At 40.1% G+C, this 17,217-nt stretch overlaps 1 protein-coding gene across 5 annotated transcripts in view; it reads left to right on the plus strand.

Annotated features, from left to right (window-relative positions):
- Positions 1–17,217, plus strand: part of NCKAP5 (NCK associated protein 5) — a 431,510-nt gene that overhangs the window by 37,498 nt on the left and 376,795 nt on the right. For 3 of the 5 annotated variants that reach the window (XM_074828616.1, XM_074828615.1, XM_074828617.1), the window contains exon 1: positions 14,209–14,545. In XM_074828616.1, coding sequence (XP_074684717.1) covers positions 14,477–14,545 — 69 coding nt within the window. In that variant the 5' untranslated portion in view covers positions 14,209–14,476. Of the gene's footprint in view, positions 1–7,768; positions 8,102–14,208; positions 14,546–17,217 lie in introns of those variants that run through there. The other 2 variants (XM_074828613.1, XM_074828612.1) reach the window with 2 other exon arrangements.

Here is a 17,217-nt window from a genome sequence, read left to right on the forward strand (position 1 = left end):
TTTCAGAGAGGTGAAACATCTTGCACATGTATTTTCACTACTGGGGATTTACTTGTACTTAAATGTCCTTCCCTGTTGTTTGGATTCCATATAATGTTTTCCATACATCTTTCACTGGCACAGATGTGAGTCATTGGTAAGTCCACAAAGACTTGCATGATAGTTTCCATGATAGAAACTGCATCCATAGTAGGGCTCAGCCTGAAGTGCTCTGCTTTGCTGAGTTCAGAATTGGTATAAGAAAAAAGCAAAGTCAATGGAGAGCATTTTCTCACACATTCTCTGAGGAAACCTCTGAATGTGTTAAAGAAGAGAAACAGATTAAAGGCTTGAGGCTTGAATTAAGGGCTTGGTTATTCAAAAGCCATAAAATATTGTGCTGTTCCCCCTGTCCATCCCCCAAATCCTACTCAAACATAAACTGTTGCCTTGATTTCTAGTCAGAGAAGCCACCTCATGTTGAGATTGGGCATACCTTCTGCTATCAAAACCCTTTTTGTATTTTTGGCTACCAAAAATACTCGAGTTCTGTGTGGATGTCTGGGAATATTGAGTCAATGCAGATTCATGGATATGCAGGACATCCTGTGTGATTCTGCTTTGTTGATAGTGTGTGGAAATACATTCTTTTTACAGTGAACACCATACATAGCGCTGGCTGTGAGTTTTTGCAATATAACCTACAGGGCTCTACGTTTTTATCAGTTTTTAAAGTTGATCTTTTACTTACAATTCATGCATTTCATTAGCCTGAATAATAATCTTTGCAGTGCACAAAAGCATTTGTCCAGGGATTCAAAACTGCTCTAGAAACAGAGGTACTTTGTTTGTGGGATTAACAAAGAACACTGTATCCTCCTTGTTTTAAAATGACATCTCAGTGCTCCTGAATACTTTCCATTTATGAGCTGGGGGAGCAGATTATAGATTTGTAATAAGAAAATTCCAGGGTGCCAACTGTGCTTGCGAAGTGTATTTTAATTATATAGACACCTGTCCACTACTAACTTGTAATATTTCATAGAGGTCACTGAACAGCCAGCTGATGGAAATTACTTTTATTCAATACCAACCTGGTCTGAGTTTGAAACACTGATCCAGAGGTGAAAGGCTAAAATCCCAATTACTAATAATCAGATCTATCCAATTCCCATATTATGCTGGTGGTAAAAGGCCTAGGTGCTCTTTTCAGTTACACATGAGAAGCATTTAGAAATTACTAAAAGTTCAGCTAAATCATTAGGGATTTTTAACATCCGTTAGTAGCTGCTACTGAAGGAAAGTATTAAAGTGAAACCTGGTCTAACATTTTAATAAACAGTTCCCTGTTATGTCACTGGCTGTTAGCCCTAACATTTGAGACTAAGATCTTCATCTTTATTATAAGGTTGCACAAGTAAATGAAAGACAGCACCAAATGAACTGAAAAGGAGAGACAACACTAGCACATTCTACAGTCTCAGGCTGGCCGTTCTCCTTGTCTCTCTGCTTGAGAATCTGTAGACTTGTCTTGTATTTAATTATGTGCCCTTCCTAAAACTAATAACTTCCTTCCCTTAAGCTGCAATTCTGTCATGGTGTTATTGATTGGGAATACATCACGATGTTCATAGGAAACCATTTCTGTCATTTATATTTACCAATCTTTAATCAAGTGAATTGCTTTTCTTCTCGATTACCACAAAAATCTCCTGTCACAAGAAAAAGCTTTAAACAGACATTGATAAGAATTTATCGACTAGATGATAGTTTTCAGCACAGCCCTGAGAAAGGAATGGTTCATAAGGTACACAGCCATGGGCAGCATGACAACGCAGAGGCAGGCATATACCACAACCCTAGGCAATGTTTTCCTTGCTCTTGGCAGGGAAATAATCTTTCAGTCTCCCTAGTAAATCACTAAAGCCTCACTTTCACCCACTGGCTATTGTCTGTTGTGGAAGCAAGTTATTCTTTACTTGTTTTACTTATTCCTCTCTGCATGAACTCCAGGTTTGGATCCTGTGCATTAAGGGGAATTCTGAGCTTGGGTGCATAGCTCAAGAGCTTATAACTCTGGGGACCATATTTGAGACCCCCCCTGCCCTGAGGTATCTGACTTAACGAGCAGCAGTAGGAGGCTAGATCCCCTAAGCTCCTATCATACTCAGCTGAGATGGGGTGGTTCACCAAGGCGTGAGGCAAAGCAGAGGTTAAGATTTAACTCAGAGGATCCTCACCCAAGAAGTCAGGAAGGATATGACACCTTCTCGTGGGTTTAGGACACACCCTTGGGCAAGAAGTCCCATGAAGACCTCACCTGGCTTTCTCCTTTCTTTCCTATTCCCCTTCCTGGAGTCCCATTCAGAGGTTCTCTTCTCTCTGGTAGCTCCAGGTAACATCACTGTGAGCCAACAGGGGAAAAACCAAAGGTGAACAGCACTAAAGGCTGCAGCATCCTGCTTACGACTTCCAACTATTACATAAAAAAAGGGACCCGTTCTAAACTTTTTTTTTTTTTTTTAAAATGCTGCTTTAATACTTCCTGGTTTGCCCTGCAGGGGAGCGGGGTTTAAATCTGTGGAGGGAGTTGAGGACATCTGGCTTGTTGCCTGCATAGCTGCTTTCAGTTGGTTGGTGGCAAACTCTTCTCTGCCTTTTTGTTGGGTTTAATTCTGTTCCAGTTGCATTTCTACAATCAGATTCATTTTGACAGAATAGCCAAGAGGTGAATAAGAACTGAGTGTCTTCCGCTGTGTTGTGCAGCAAGCATTTGGAGAAAGAATCATTCCCCTGTTTGGGTGCATAGTGATATACACTTCTGGTAGACAGAGAAAAGTAATGACACAGAGCAGAAGCGCTAATAGAAAGTTTCACTATTAAAGTGTTTGACAAAGAGGAATTATTCTGTAAATGGCACTTATATACTATATATTATTACCTTCAGAGTATAGCAGAGAAACTGAGACAGCAGAAGTTAGTGAATCAACCTAAACCACCCACTCAAGAGCAGGGATCCAACTCAAAATATGGGCCATCACTTAGGGCTTACCTGAAATGAACCAAGCACAAGTACTTTCTTCCTTACTTATGTTCAAAACTGTCCCGTCCCTGCCACACACACCACCCCCACCCCACCCCCAATTAATAAACCTTACACAGAGCAAAATACTTAAAAAGGTTATAGTCTCAAAATGCACTTATAAACCCAAAGTGGATCATTTAGAACATGTAAGTGTATTAATGCTTTCCTCTTCCCCACTAAATTTCAGCTGAAATTCAAACTGAACAGTGATATTGAATAACTTCAGTTATTCCAACACTGGAGATGCATAAACTATAATCTTAAAAGCTTTATCTAAACCCGCACAACATTACTTCCAAGAAATAATCTAGGGGGAAAAAAAAAAAAAACCACAAACATTTGAGGCATTAGCATTAATTCTATATTAAAAAAGTGGAAAAATAATCCTGTGCCAACCCAACTGTTGCTACTGCAGGCATAAATATCTTTCAGATTTTAGTGAATGACAAACTTCTGAAATGTCAGTAGTTTGGTTTTTTTCTTTTGTGCCACTTTTGGTAGTTTAATGATTTTGCTTTGCATTCTAAACGGACAGATGCTTGAGAGAGAGAGAAGAGCATTTTAATAGTATGCCTCCTTTCTTTCTAATATTTTCTGGATATTACTGTGTCCACAATCCCAATGTGTTGGATTATTATCTGTGATGACAGACTGTATGTCCTCTCCCATTTCACTTGGTAGAACTGAGTGCAGATGAGTTAAAGACTGGTAGAATGACATAAAACATAGGAGAGTTATGAACCTTTTAAGTAGGAAATTCATGAATGTTTTTTAATTTACATTTTTATTAAGTTTCTGGCAGATGGAAAAATTAGAAATCAGTGTGTGACAGCCAGTCCTCACACTGAGAAACTGGAGTAAGCACTGCCAGAAGCTGACTGCATGGGGTGAAGAATGGAGTGGCTCTCCCCCCCCCCCCCCGCCCCCAAAGCAAAAGCCTTTCACTCTAATTGTCTCTGATGTGGATCAACCACTGTAATGTATAAAGGGAAACTTTGAGAAGAAAGGGAGAGAGGGTTCTTTTCTTCCCCATCAGGGTCTTCAGACAACTAATTCCTGGCAGCATTCTCACTTTCAGTGTCTTTTATTGTACTTCATCCTGCCTTACTTTTTATATGACAAGTGTTCCTTTGAATCTCTGGGAATCAATCTGTATTGGATTTCACTTTAGGTAATTTCTTCAGATACTCAGCATCATTTCCCCTTCTTTATTTCTTTTCAGCCTATTGTCAATAACCTAATCAATTCCTCACTGTCTCTAATGTTAGTATAAGTCCCTCAACTTGCGTAGATGGTAATTCCTTCCCATATTAGTCTCCTCTTTGTCATTGTTTGAAACTAGTATGAAGGGACTTGTTAATCGTTTCCCACCAAGTCAATACTTTAATTGTCTTTGTTGCTCTTGTCTGAATTCCATCAAGTTTATCTCTATCCTGGTCAAAGACCCAGAACTGAATTCAGTGTCTGAGATGAGATTGCTGTAGAATTGCAGAGAAAAAAGAGGTGAAGAGCTGTTCGGTATGCCGACACTGTTCGGTGTTCTGTCACCGTCTAAGGAAATGTGGATGAGGACAGAACATCTTTCATTTTTAACGTTTTCATAATAGTTTTCTTGGCCATAAGCTGAAGATGGAGTTTAATCAATGTGTATTTGTTCCTTTTAATTTTATGGTCTTGATATCCCACAGTCCTACATGCTCTGTGTGTAAGAATAAAGTGAATTTGAATTGGCTGGGGAAATCTCCCTGGAGTTTTTCTTTATGTATAGTCATTGATGTATAGGGAATACATCCCACAACAAAACTGAAGGTGGTAGAGCTGGGTTGTACCCTGTCGCCTTTCTGCTGTGAGCGTGAGCATGAAGGAGAGATGTCACTGAGGTGTGTTTGGGAATGCTGGAGCTGAATTCCTTTGGGTCAGATCCTTGAATGATGTTAGGTCGGCTGAAATGAGAGTAGACTTCTAACTTCTGCAAAGGCTGAGCAGCTGGGAAGCCAGCTGAAGGATCTTGGTGCTCACCCTTTCAGGACCTAAGTTAGTTCTAGCACCTCCAAATTCAGCTCTGGTACCGCATCTCTTTTACGTGTCTTGTCTGTAGCAGTGAACAGAGCTGACTGCAGAGTCCAAGGAACTGCAGCTGTAGTTATAGCTGGCCTAACTGTACAGATTTACAGGACTCAGTGAAGGTATTTGCACAGCAAAATGAATAATATATGAAGATTTTCTTCTGATACGAATATGCACAGTGTCCTGTGTGGGAAGCACCTGGAGCTGCTCAGCATAATGAGGCCGCATGTTCTGACTTTGTTCCCATGATACAGCCTATTCTTTCAATCCAGGGGCTCAATTCTGGTTTGGCTGATACTGGAGGAGATCAGCGCTGCCTTTCGCCTCTGGTTCTTCCCCAGGGTGGACTTGGTCAGTCACGGTGGGCTGGAGGAGCTATTTTCAGATTATGCAGATAGATGAGTTGAGGCTTTTCTCAGTTACTCTCTTCCCAGGTTGTGGAGGGATGGCATATGCTTCACTGTACCTTCCCTTCCCTTATTTTTCATAGGACAGGAAGGGATTACAAGCTTGATTCAGCTTCTTTTCTGGACTGTTATTAAACTAATACCTTCATTATAAAGCGCCTGTACTGTAAGGATAGGCTCTGGCCCACTGGGAGTGTCTGTACAGCAAGGTGAAATGTGAGACATGATGTTACAATCCACAAAGCCCCAGATTCATTAGAAATAAATTCTGCAGTGTAGACATTGAAATATTCCCTCTGATGCAGATGACTTTGGTTATCTAAGGAGGATGTGCAGAGGTGGGTGCTGAAGATGTTACTAGTAAGTGAGGAAGTATTTTTACAATACTTACATTGGGAGTTTTCCTTTGAGCCATGTGAACATTTTGAAGTGTTACCCATTGCTCTGTGGAGTGAAAACAGATGTCTGAACACTATCCCTAAATTAAGGTGATTTTAATAATTCCTCATATCCGTGAGCTCGAATACATCAGTAAATAAATGATCTTTCATTCCTTTAATCTCTGCTGCCAGGGAGGACCAAACCAAGTAGCATTCATTTGGGACACTTCATCTCACAAAACTGCATTCATTCACAAAAAAGTACCGTTAGAAAATGTTTGTAGCAAAATACTTTATTGTGCACAGACTGCAAAATGAGTGAATGAGAAACAAGAGAGGTGATAGTGACAAAAAGCTCCTAAGTTTATCCAGTCTCTGGTGTCTGACGAGCTTGCGTTCAGGTCACGGACCCATCCTGTGACCATTGCAGCCATCATCCCTTTTAGCAGTGCTGGTGAAAGGGGCAGAGCGTGCACAAAGAACTGGTGATTTTTAGTGGTCCCTCTGGATTATGATTAGGACAGATGGGCAGGCAGAAGCGATGCTGCCTGAAATGCATCTGTCTCAGAGAAGAAGGGATCTTTAGGCACATTTCACATGCTTCTAGTTCTAGTTTCAGCAATTGAGTTGGCAACCCACCATTGCTTACAACAGAGGCCCTTATGCAGGTCTTACGTGTAGGTTTGAAGTACATGGACTTTCTTGAGTGGTGCCTTGATTTACACCAATGAAAGAAAAATGAGAAGAAAACAGAAATCAAACTGAACAAAACATAGGAAATTTGACTGTATATTTTAAATTCTTCCCTCCAGTTAGTTATCTGTCAGACCGATTCAGATGTTGGATTTAATTGCATGCATTTTTCTGAACATTGCAATATATTAGATAAATGCATATGAATTTGGTCTGTTATCTTTACTGGCCTCCTAAACTGGATGCCATTGCCTCTGATGAAGATTCATAATTCAGTGTTTGAAACCTAATGAGACTCTTGTTTGGGTCTCTGCTGCCAGCCAGCCTTTTTACCATGAGAAACACCTAGCTCTAATAATGATGTACTAGATTACAGAAGTTGCATCCAGTTGACACCAGAGGTGTCTTTATTGGAATAGGTAAAATGGGACATTTGTTTGTGAACCTCAGAATCTCCACATAAACCTTTAGGTCTGTCACTAGTAACACTGAAGTTTGCTCAGGTCCTGGAGTTCAGCTTCTCCAGGTGCTTGGAACTGCCAGTTCCTGACCTAAGCTCAGCTGTGGCTCCCAAGGGAGACACGTGTGTGTTGAAGCCCCCAGAGGCAGCTGATGCTGGTTTTGTGTTCAGAACATGCCTTTTGCAGATTAACAGTCTAGATTGCAAAACATTGCTGAAAGAGGCTCAATGGCTAACGGAATCCATCTTTACCATATAATAACCTATATCGCATAATTTATAATAGTATCTAGTAATAAATAATATAGAATAATGAGTGGTTAGAAACTCGCCTAAGAAATGGGAGCTTTGGTTCTAATGTTTTCTTCAGCCTGAATAGCCTCAGTGTTGCTTGGGTATCTCTTTCTTGGATACAGGTCTTGCAACGTTCAGATGGATTTGATTTCAGTGCAGGACCTAAGGATACACAAACACCATTGTCATAATGTGTTTTTTATTGATGACAACACTGTAATATATCCTTTTCTTCTATGCTGTCCTGACAACAGATTCATGCTTTCTGTCTGCTTATCTTTCATCATTTTTTGTCTCAATAATTTTATTGCATGATATGAATGCTTCATATGTCCCATAAAAGCAAACAGGGGAGGGTAATCCTTTGACCTTTCCAGCATTCTTTGGTGTAATTTACTGGCGATTCTTCTCCCTGCGGCATGGCCCTGGAACCCCATGATAAAAATGGACAGCCAATCCAAACAGAAAACACTGAAAAGGTTTAAGCTTTGATTATGTTAGTCTATAAATGTTCATAGTCGTCTTTTTTTTTTTTTTTTTTTTTTCCTGCCAGAAAGAAAATGAGAGCTGAAAATGGCAATGGATGAATCATGCTTATTACAGAATACGGAAATGATATCGGTTCAACCCGTTCTTGTTAATGCTGAAAGAACGTAATCTTGTGCCCTCTCATTTTATGTCACTGCAGCCCACCTTATCTTCTTAAATGAATGCATGCATCCATTTAATTAACCTGGTGAGATACTGAGATATAAATCTTTTAAATGCTTCTCATGCAATTCATCTTGACAGCTGTCGTAGTAATAACATCTTTAATGCCATATTCTTTATTTTCTGATTTATTAAAATTCCTGGTATTATTTTGAGCACACTGATAGGTTTGTTAGATTTAAGCCCTTAATCTTAACTTGTTTAAATCCTAGAAGCAATGCTATAGAAAGCTTTACTGGTTGTTTAGTTTACTGAATAAATGGAAGATTATCTTGCATGAAGAAAGCATAAATGTATTTTGAAAACTGTGGTTGAAACAGAGTGGAATTTAGTAGCTGAGATGCTTTATTTTAAATGCTGTGTTTCTAGAACATTGTACTAAGAGTCTGTTCTTTGCTGACATATGATCACCAGTCAAAAATAGCATGAGACCGTCCTACGTGCTCTTCTGATTCCCTTTCAAGGATGGGGTAAGGGCAGGAGAGATCCACAGCATTTGGCTCTCAAATTAGTCAACCCTCAGTTTCTTTATAGACTGCCATTTGTCAGTGTCATTGTCCTTAATTAAAATCACAACAAAGATGAGAAGGTTCCTTGTCTAGCTATGGCCTTTCCCACACTTCCTTGGGGCTACTTTGTCATGGCCTTGTGGATGACCACTGGACAGTTTTCAACCAGAACTAGAGGACCACTGGATTAGGGAGTGGTTTGGATCACAAAATAACTTGCAGGGCACGGCTGGCTCCGTGCATTGCTTGTACAGTTCCAGTATCCTTTGGAACAGCTTTAGAGATTGTAAGAAATTTGGAGTGTATCAAAATTAGTTATCCCCTAGGAAAACAAAGGAGAACTAGGAAAGAATCTTTTTCTCTCTAGATATTTTCTGACCGACTTGACTTTTTTTAATACAATTTTCCGAAGCCAGTCATAATATCTAGATATGTAGGCAGAATGGTACAGCAGTGCTGTGTTTGCTGCCTTGTAATTCCCATAGTATTCTACTTATCTAAGCATTTTAGGTTCCTGCATTGGAATTTTTCTAATTTAATTAACTCATTAATGCTGGCACATGGCACATTCTCCTTCCCTCTCTGCAAAAATGCAGCTTGCTTATCTAAATAACAACCTAATCCAGTGGGTGTGAATGTACAATGTATACATTAGTGCTAACAAACTGCTGACCAGCCTAAGCAAATACCTGGGAGTATTGGGCATTAGGCAGGCAGGCACTGCTTACAGCATTGCTATGAAATACACTGTGGGCAAAACAAAAAACATTTAGCTAAGTTTCAGGTTGCAGAAATGCCAGTGTCACTGTAGTTTTTTATTTCCCAAGTGCTGAAGTTTGAAACATCAGCTCAAAGGAGAATTTTGGAATTATTTTTCCAATTTATCACTTCAAGTCATGACCAGGATAAATACCATGATGGGGAGAGATAGAGGTGTGGTAGTGAAACCATTTTCATGGCTCACTTTTTTAATCACTAGGCAGAATTTTCTCATCGTCTGTGAAGGTGGGGTTTTCTGCTGTTACTGCTCTGATGGTTTAAGCACTCTGCTATTAAAAAAACCCAACCAACAAACAAACAAGGGAAATACTCAAAAAGCTTAGTATAAACCCAGTAATTTTGACTGGCCTGTGTCTGGGAAGATAAATGTAGTGATTTTATAGAACTGAACAATCTTTGATAGGTTGAATACACATCAACTCCTTAATTCTGGAATATTTTTTTCTTCCAGTTCTGAAAAGGCCCAGACAAATTGTACCGTACTTATTTACCCCTTTTCCTACAAAGACCACAACAAAAGCAAGCATACACATGTTTGTGTTAGTACCAGAGCTGGCAAAAGAAACACAGCTGGACAGTGACAGATTCAATTCAATTCAATTAGGTTCTTAGGAAACTGAATCACTCCAGAGATTGGTAATGAGATATAAAATCTTTCACCTTTAGGTCACCTGTTCATTCTAACTAACATTTACATTGATGACAATCTTTACTTTCTCATAGCTGTTTCCTGACCTGTGCTAGTGATATTATTTTCTTTCTCCTTTCATTGCTGAGGGATAATACCAGTTCTGCTTCCCTTTCAGTCTTAAAGTATGGCTGTCAAACAAGCAGCACTATCAGAGTAGAAAAAAGTGCTAAGAGGTGATCACTGTATAACTTTGGCCTCATTTCGTTACCCAGCAGTTTGATGTCCATGTCACAAAACCTGTCCTTTCGTTAACCCCTCAGAAAGACAAGCAGACTGCTGAGAGGGAATACCTTGCTGCCCTACGGGTGTTTTGCCTTCTGGCAGCATTAAGGTGTGCAAAGCAGATGCTGTGAAGGCTGCATTATATCTATCCTGAATTTAAACAAAAGGATGCTAGTTTGCAGAGCTGTCATTTTTGTCCTGCGTCATAACTGCTAAATTTATACTAATTTGTAAGAGACAGAAAAATAAATACAATCCATTTCCAGTTACCAAAGAGATATACTGTGTGCTGGTTTCCATCTGGCATATGTTGGCATAGCTCTGTTGAAATGTAACTGCAGTTTCAAACTGTCTGAAAATATCTTGGATGCTTATCTAAGGAATATAATGTTACACGTTTTCATCAGCTAAAGCAATATACATCAATCATCTTTTGTTACTACTAGAAATGAAGAAGGTATTATAATCCTAAGAAATTTCTTGCATAGATTTTAGTGAGTGCTTTTCTATGTTAATCACACCATTTCTCCAGGGCATAGTTTTAGAGCCATCTCCTGAAGTAATGAACATTCTTGTATTTAGTACTAAAAATACTGCACTTCAGGATATATAATCAAGCTGATGCCTCTGGCTTGCTGGCTTTATGAACAGTGAGGGTATGCAGTATTGAAGCAAGATCCCAGTTAGGTCTTCCCCCAAGAGGTTTTTCTGTGTCCATATAAAAACTTCTTCCCTGAACTCAATGCAAAACTGAGAAGATGGTAGACAAACATCTGGGACCTCCCTTCTCTTGGACTGATCCCCATATGCTTCTTGAGGATACAGGTTTAATCGCCGAGTGCCTCTAACTTCAGTGCCTTCCCCAATATGCTCAGCATAGATGAATTCTATAGTCCCTTAGAGAAGAGTCCTACAGCAGGAAAATTACCTTCAGCACAAAGAACTGTACGATGTGCCCCCAAAGATTTGGCAACATACATATGTCAGTGCAGTATCAGCAAAGACACCATAAATCAGGAGTGACTTTGCAATAGTTCTCAGTTCAGCAGAGCTAAATGGGACAGTCAAGGTCTGAACGGTGATCACTGGGGTCTCTGCTGTAAAGATATCGACAAGCAAGTTGGTCAGGGAAGGAGGATAAATTTCTACAGTCTGTTCTCTTGGTAACACAAAAATAGTATTTCTGATGATTGGGCAAACTGATTCTCAGTGCTTTTACATTTCAAGACTGTTCCATGTGGGCTATCATTCTCCTCTGCTGAGCTTCCTGGCAGATGTGTTAGCTCCATTTTGAATTGTTGTTGGTCTTTTGGTTGGTCCCAGAGAAAGAAAGATTTACCTGGGAGGGTCATTTTTTTCTCCGTGACAAGCAGTATGATGCACAAAAATGACCATTCCAAGATGGAAACTTGTTCTGAGTTTAAGTCCTTCATTCTGATGATCAGTTTTCTTTAAAGGCCTCCTGAGTTGGGTACTTTGAGGTACCAGCATATGTTGGTACAGGCAATGTGTTGTATTATCTTCTCTGATAATTACCTTTGATTCAAAACCTTAAGTGGGTTCAGACTTAGGTTGTTAACTCTTCAGGAAAGATCCGTGAGAGCCTGCTAATGGTAACATGCCCAGAGATTTGAGCTTCCATGGTGTGTGTGTGGAAAGAAGTGGAGTCTGTAGGTCTGAGGCTGCTTCACCAGTACATGAGTAGGTCCATGTGCTGTCCTAGGTAGGGCTGCAGTAAATCCACTCCTTGAAGTGCCCAAGGCAGCATAGCATATAAGCTATAGGAATAATTAATAATAATCCTTTTTCCTTTTACTTATAAACTAGAATTTGGGGTGGTTCCACCAAATACCTGCAGACAAACTTCAGGCACTTATTCATATTAAATACAAGACCTTCTACGGGGATAATTGACTCCAACTGTAGCTCTCACTAGCTCTGTCCTAAGCGTTTCTGTGCTCACTGATCAACAAAGACTCCCTCGGTGAAAGTCAAGCTCTCTAGGCATGATGAATGCACAGAAGAATGATATAAAGATTACATAAGGTCTTTCTTTTGCTAATTTCTGGCATAATCACAAGAACAGTGTAATACATTGCCTCTGTGTTTGTTCAGATCTGTTGTGGTATTTCTTTTGAGACATAATAGCTAATCAGGAAACAATGGTAATTATGTGATAGCACACCATCGAGAATCCTTATTAGGGGAATGAAACAGTGTGTGTAGCTTTAGGCTTGGTACTACAAAAAGGAAGCAAGGGCTTACAGGTAAACCTGGGAAAAAAGCACAAGGCGGGAATGATCACAGTGAGATTTTCCTACCATAGTGTGTACATGTTCTCATTGCATGTGTTCTTTAGATGAATGTTTATAGAGGCTAATTTTTATCCATTTTGGAGAAAATGGCCTGTATTCTGGTCTTGCGTAAGTGTAAACCAGAAGTACAAAACGAGTGTAGGAGACACCAGATGCTGCTTAGTAGAAGGCTGAATTTACCACTGCATGGCTTGGTAGCTGGACCGATTATGGTTTCCCGATGGGAAGTGTTTTTACAAGAGCAGGCCCAGTTGTGATGCCCACATTGTACCTGATGATTCTAGTTTGAGAGCCTCTGGGAACCCTCAGAATTCCAGCTGGCTGCAGAGGCTTAGCCTGGGGCATCCTGCTCTCCTTACAGGCAGCCTGTGCTTGGCCCACATTCAGTCTCCTGTGTGCCCTCATGGCAGAGCATCTGGGGACAACTTGAGGAAGGAGTTGCAGTTGTTTTATCTGCTTGATATCGCCACAGCGACAGATGGGACGGTTCACAGGTGCATGAGAAGTCAAATCTATCCATAGGCATGAAAATATATCTGGAGGGCACATGCAAGGCTTCTTTTGGGAATGCCGCCTGGATTACCCTACAGCCAAGCCCAGTGGTATTCATGCATCACCTGGCTGTTTGTGGCTGAAGGTGCTGTTCACAATAAGTTAAAAGGATCAGAAACACAGATTTGTCTCTTGCTTAGTCTTGTCTTTCTGTCAAATGCAACAAATTTCTCTAGGTTTAGCATTAAGTAGTGCTGTATGAATATCTCAGTCTTACTAGAATTATATTTTTAAATAGGCTTCCACATCAAATCTTGACTAAAAAATGTGGACAATTTCTTGTCGTGAAAGCTCTTTGTCCTTAATGGGAGCTAGACCAGATTAAGAGATATAGTAAATGCAATCACTATGAGATGCAAGAGAAAATGCCTGTATTTGGGTCTATATTTGAGCATATCTACCTGCCTTAATTTAGGCTAGATTCTGATTTCTGTTATTATTCTACTATTTTCTGTAAATCATGAATAAATTCATTACCTTTGCCCATGTTCCTGAATCACACACCATACATATTACCTTAAAATACTAGATAAAACTTTAAAATATGTATATCATCAGGAACATTTAGGGAAAGAGCGAGCTGGTTAGTTGTTACTTGTAAGCTGTGGCTTGGTTTTAGTAGAAACCACCAACCAGGAATAACCAAACCCTACAAAACTGGAAAGATTAATTCCCTCTGTGCTAGCTTTATGTGATGAGGTTCCCTAGCCATTCTGTACAGGCAGTGGGGCTGTCTGATTATCACAGCAGAATCTTTGACCTTAAAAACATAAGGAAAGTGCTGAAGGCATTCGTCTCTCATTAAGGATAATGGGAGTTGAAAGCTTTTAGAACTCTTCAGGATTAGGTCCAAAATTTGTACATCATAGTAGCAGCACAGATGTGCCAACAAGCAGGGCTTACTGAGGAGTGCAATTAATGTGAAACGAACTGTTTCCCTCCCCGCCTCCCTGGCCCCAGGTAGTTCATTGGCTCTGCAAATCCTGCTCCCAGCCCAGTCCAAAAGAGACTATGAAAACATGGGGTGTATTGATAAAGACGGTAGTAGCAGATTTATTTTTTTTCTTTGAGAAGTGACCCAAGCATATTGGTAATATTTCTGTCTGGAGAGTTTAGCTTTTTTGGCACAGAAAATTTGTTCCTGGAACACAGCCTACTACAGACACAAAGTCATTAGCTGCTGGGTTATTACAAAGTTAATGATGAAAGACACAAACTGTTAAGTAGGATATTGAAATGTATGTTTAATTTTTTTTTTTTTTTTTTTTGCAGTGATGCTGGAAACAGTCTGACATTTCTAGTTGATCAAAGGAAAACAAATAACCTCAGCTATGGAGAGAAAAAGACAGCTACAGAAAAGGGAATTTGGGAAAAGACTTTCTCTGGACAGCAGTCTTGTGGTAAGAACGAATATTTACTGAATTTACTGAATATGTCTTCTGTCATAAAAACATAATTGTTAAGAAGCAATACTCATAATGATACACATTTTAAAGATGTTTATTCACACAATATCAGAACCTTTTGTGATCTTTAAGATTCTCCAGAGCAAAAGTGCTGGAGGAATTTTACAGCATCCTAGATAGGAACTTGTCATCATATAGAAGCATGTCCCTGAATTCATTTGATTTACACAAGAAAGGTATCCAGACAAATAACTTGTAATTAAAATCCTACTCAGCCTCTGTGGGATCACTCTGTATTGCATTATACTTAGCATATGAGAGCTGTAGGTAGCTGAGGTCATCTAATCGGAAATACTTGTTTTACTATTGAGGCTAGTAGGAAAAATTTGTTCACCATAGTGAATGTATAAACTAATATCACCTGAAAGAGAAACGTAAATGTCACATTCTGTAAAATAATTGGGTTTGCTATACATGGGATTTGAATTCATTGAGATTGTATTCTAGATTTATTTTTAGTTAACGTTTTCAAAGGACATCTGAGATTAATAAGGAGTTTTTATAGTTGCATTATGGATACATGACTGGAAAATGCTCATAGATGTTGAACAGCTGTGTAAGAGGATAAACATGCCAATGTCAAGTACTTAGCGTGCCTGTCTAACAAACACTGAAAACAGCAAAGCTGAGAGGGCCAGGGAAACCCATGCCATCTCTTTGGCATTCATAGAGGTTGTCTTCTGAGGAAGAGGCTTATTCCTGGGTGTTGATAATAGAGCTATCTCTTTTTGAATACTCGTATGTCTGGGACTGATGCTGGGAGGTGCTGGAAGCAGGTGGATTTGGCATTGGTAGCTGCAAGGGCTGAGTTCAGGTTCTGGGGGTCACTAACGAACGCTGGTTTGGCTCCTCACATGAAAGCCACAAAATATTAAACTTTGCCCAGTGCCACTTATAAATAACAAGTCAAATGATTGGTGAAGCAGTGCTTGATTAGAAGGAGAAAAGGACAGCAGCAAGGTAACAGGACACTAGAGAATAAGCAAGCACTCCCTTCTCAGAATGTGCCAATAGTAATTTGAAGTCCTCATCTCTGATGACGTCTTGAGCAGATATTTCTCATCTCCTGTAATGTCTCTCCTTACACACAAGTAGTGACTGTGGGACCCCAGAGCCCTGTTGTCTACTACGCTGGGTAGCCAGGCCTCATCCACGCCTGTGCTAACCCCATTACCTGAGCTGCCCACAGCCCACTCTGGCCAGCCACTCCTGCCTCACCCGCACTGTGGCTTGCTGTTGAGATTTTCTCCACCAGAAACCTCACAGAAAATAGAAACTCTTCTGTCCCATCTCTGGTCTGACTTCTGTATCCCCATGCTGTAATGTGTTGCCCTAATTTGTGGTGACCATTTGTCTCAGGCAAATTTAAGATGATTAATCTACCTTGAATTTTACACATTATTACAACTATTTAATTTCCTTCATCTCATGCTAATACTTGTGTTTTGGGGTTGGGGTGTGTGTGGTTTTTTTTTTTTTTTTTTTTTTTGAAGTAAAAAGCCCACTGGCATGCTAAAAGCAGTAAATATGGACTGAGCAGGTTTCAGGCTATCCACTGATGCCTTTCATTCATCTGCTGTGCTCTTTAGCAGGGGTCAGCAGAGCAGTCCTTCCCGCCCTGCCAGGTTTCTGGTGCTCTGCAGGCCTTCTAGAACTCCGCTCTTCTCCCTTAGACCTTAGGTAGAAGGTCTGCACTTCTCAGGTAGTGTCAGTTGGCCAATGAAGAAATACTCAGAGCATGTTTCAAAAGAGGTCTGTCCTTTTCCTTGGCTTTGAAATGGCACTGTTTCTTATGATGATGAATTACATCCTTTAATTTGAAAAATAAAAATAGTTAGAGAGAAATAAATGTAGTGAAGTGTAGTGAGTCCTCCCCCAGACTCTGAGCTGATCTCAGGAGCCTGATAAGAAGCTGTCTAAGCTCCCTCTCCTGTTCCGGCCTTGCAGCTCAGTGCTCTGATGGTGAGAGGTGGCCATTTTCAGTTTGTTCAGCCTGCAACAAAACCTGCCTTCTCAGCTTGCATGCACTCAGCAGGCCACGTCATGCTCCCAGAGCTATTAAAACTATTTCAGTTGTCTTCTGGCTTGTGGTCAAAGAAGGTAGGTTTAGTATGAACTCACAATTTTATCTAATGCACTCCGAGTCAAACAAAATCTGGCAGGTTTTTTATGCTCAGAAGCGTGTTTATTCCCAGGGCCAACCTCTAGGCATGGGATTATTAGTTCTAGGCGTGCATACCCCCCAAACAGACTCCAGCCTAAATCCTGCAGCTAAAATGTACTGCTGCAATCCAAACAATTGGCCATGAACTATCAATATTTATCTGGAGAAAAGAACACTCATAGAGATGGGGTACTGAAAGCTAAGGGAAATGCTAGCAATTGTGAATTTTGCACAAAGATATTGCTTAGTATGGCAAATCAGTTCTGTTTTTGCCTAATGTTTTCACTGATGTAATGGACTAGATGTAGCCTTTACTTAACGCATTAAGATCAAAATTTTCTTTTCTCTGAACATGGTCTGTTGCGTGGATGGGAACAAGGAACTAGGTATTACTGGCTTCTAGTCCCATCCACTGTTAGTTTGGACTTAATTTGTAGCCAAG

Source organism: Strix aluco, chromosome 6 (assembly GCF_031877795.1).
Source record: "Strix aluco isolate bStrAlu1 chromosome 6, bStrAlu1.hap1, whole genome shotgun sequence".
Taxonomy (NCBI): Eukaryota; Metazoa; Chordata; class Aves; order Strigiformes; family Strigidae; genus Strix; species Strix aluco.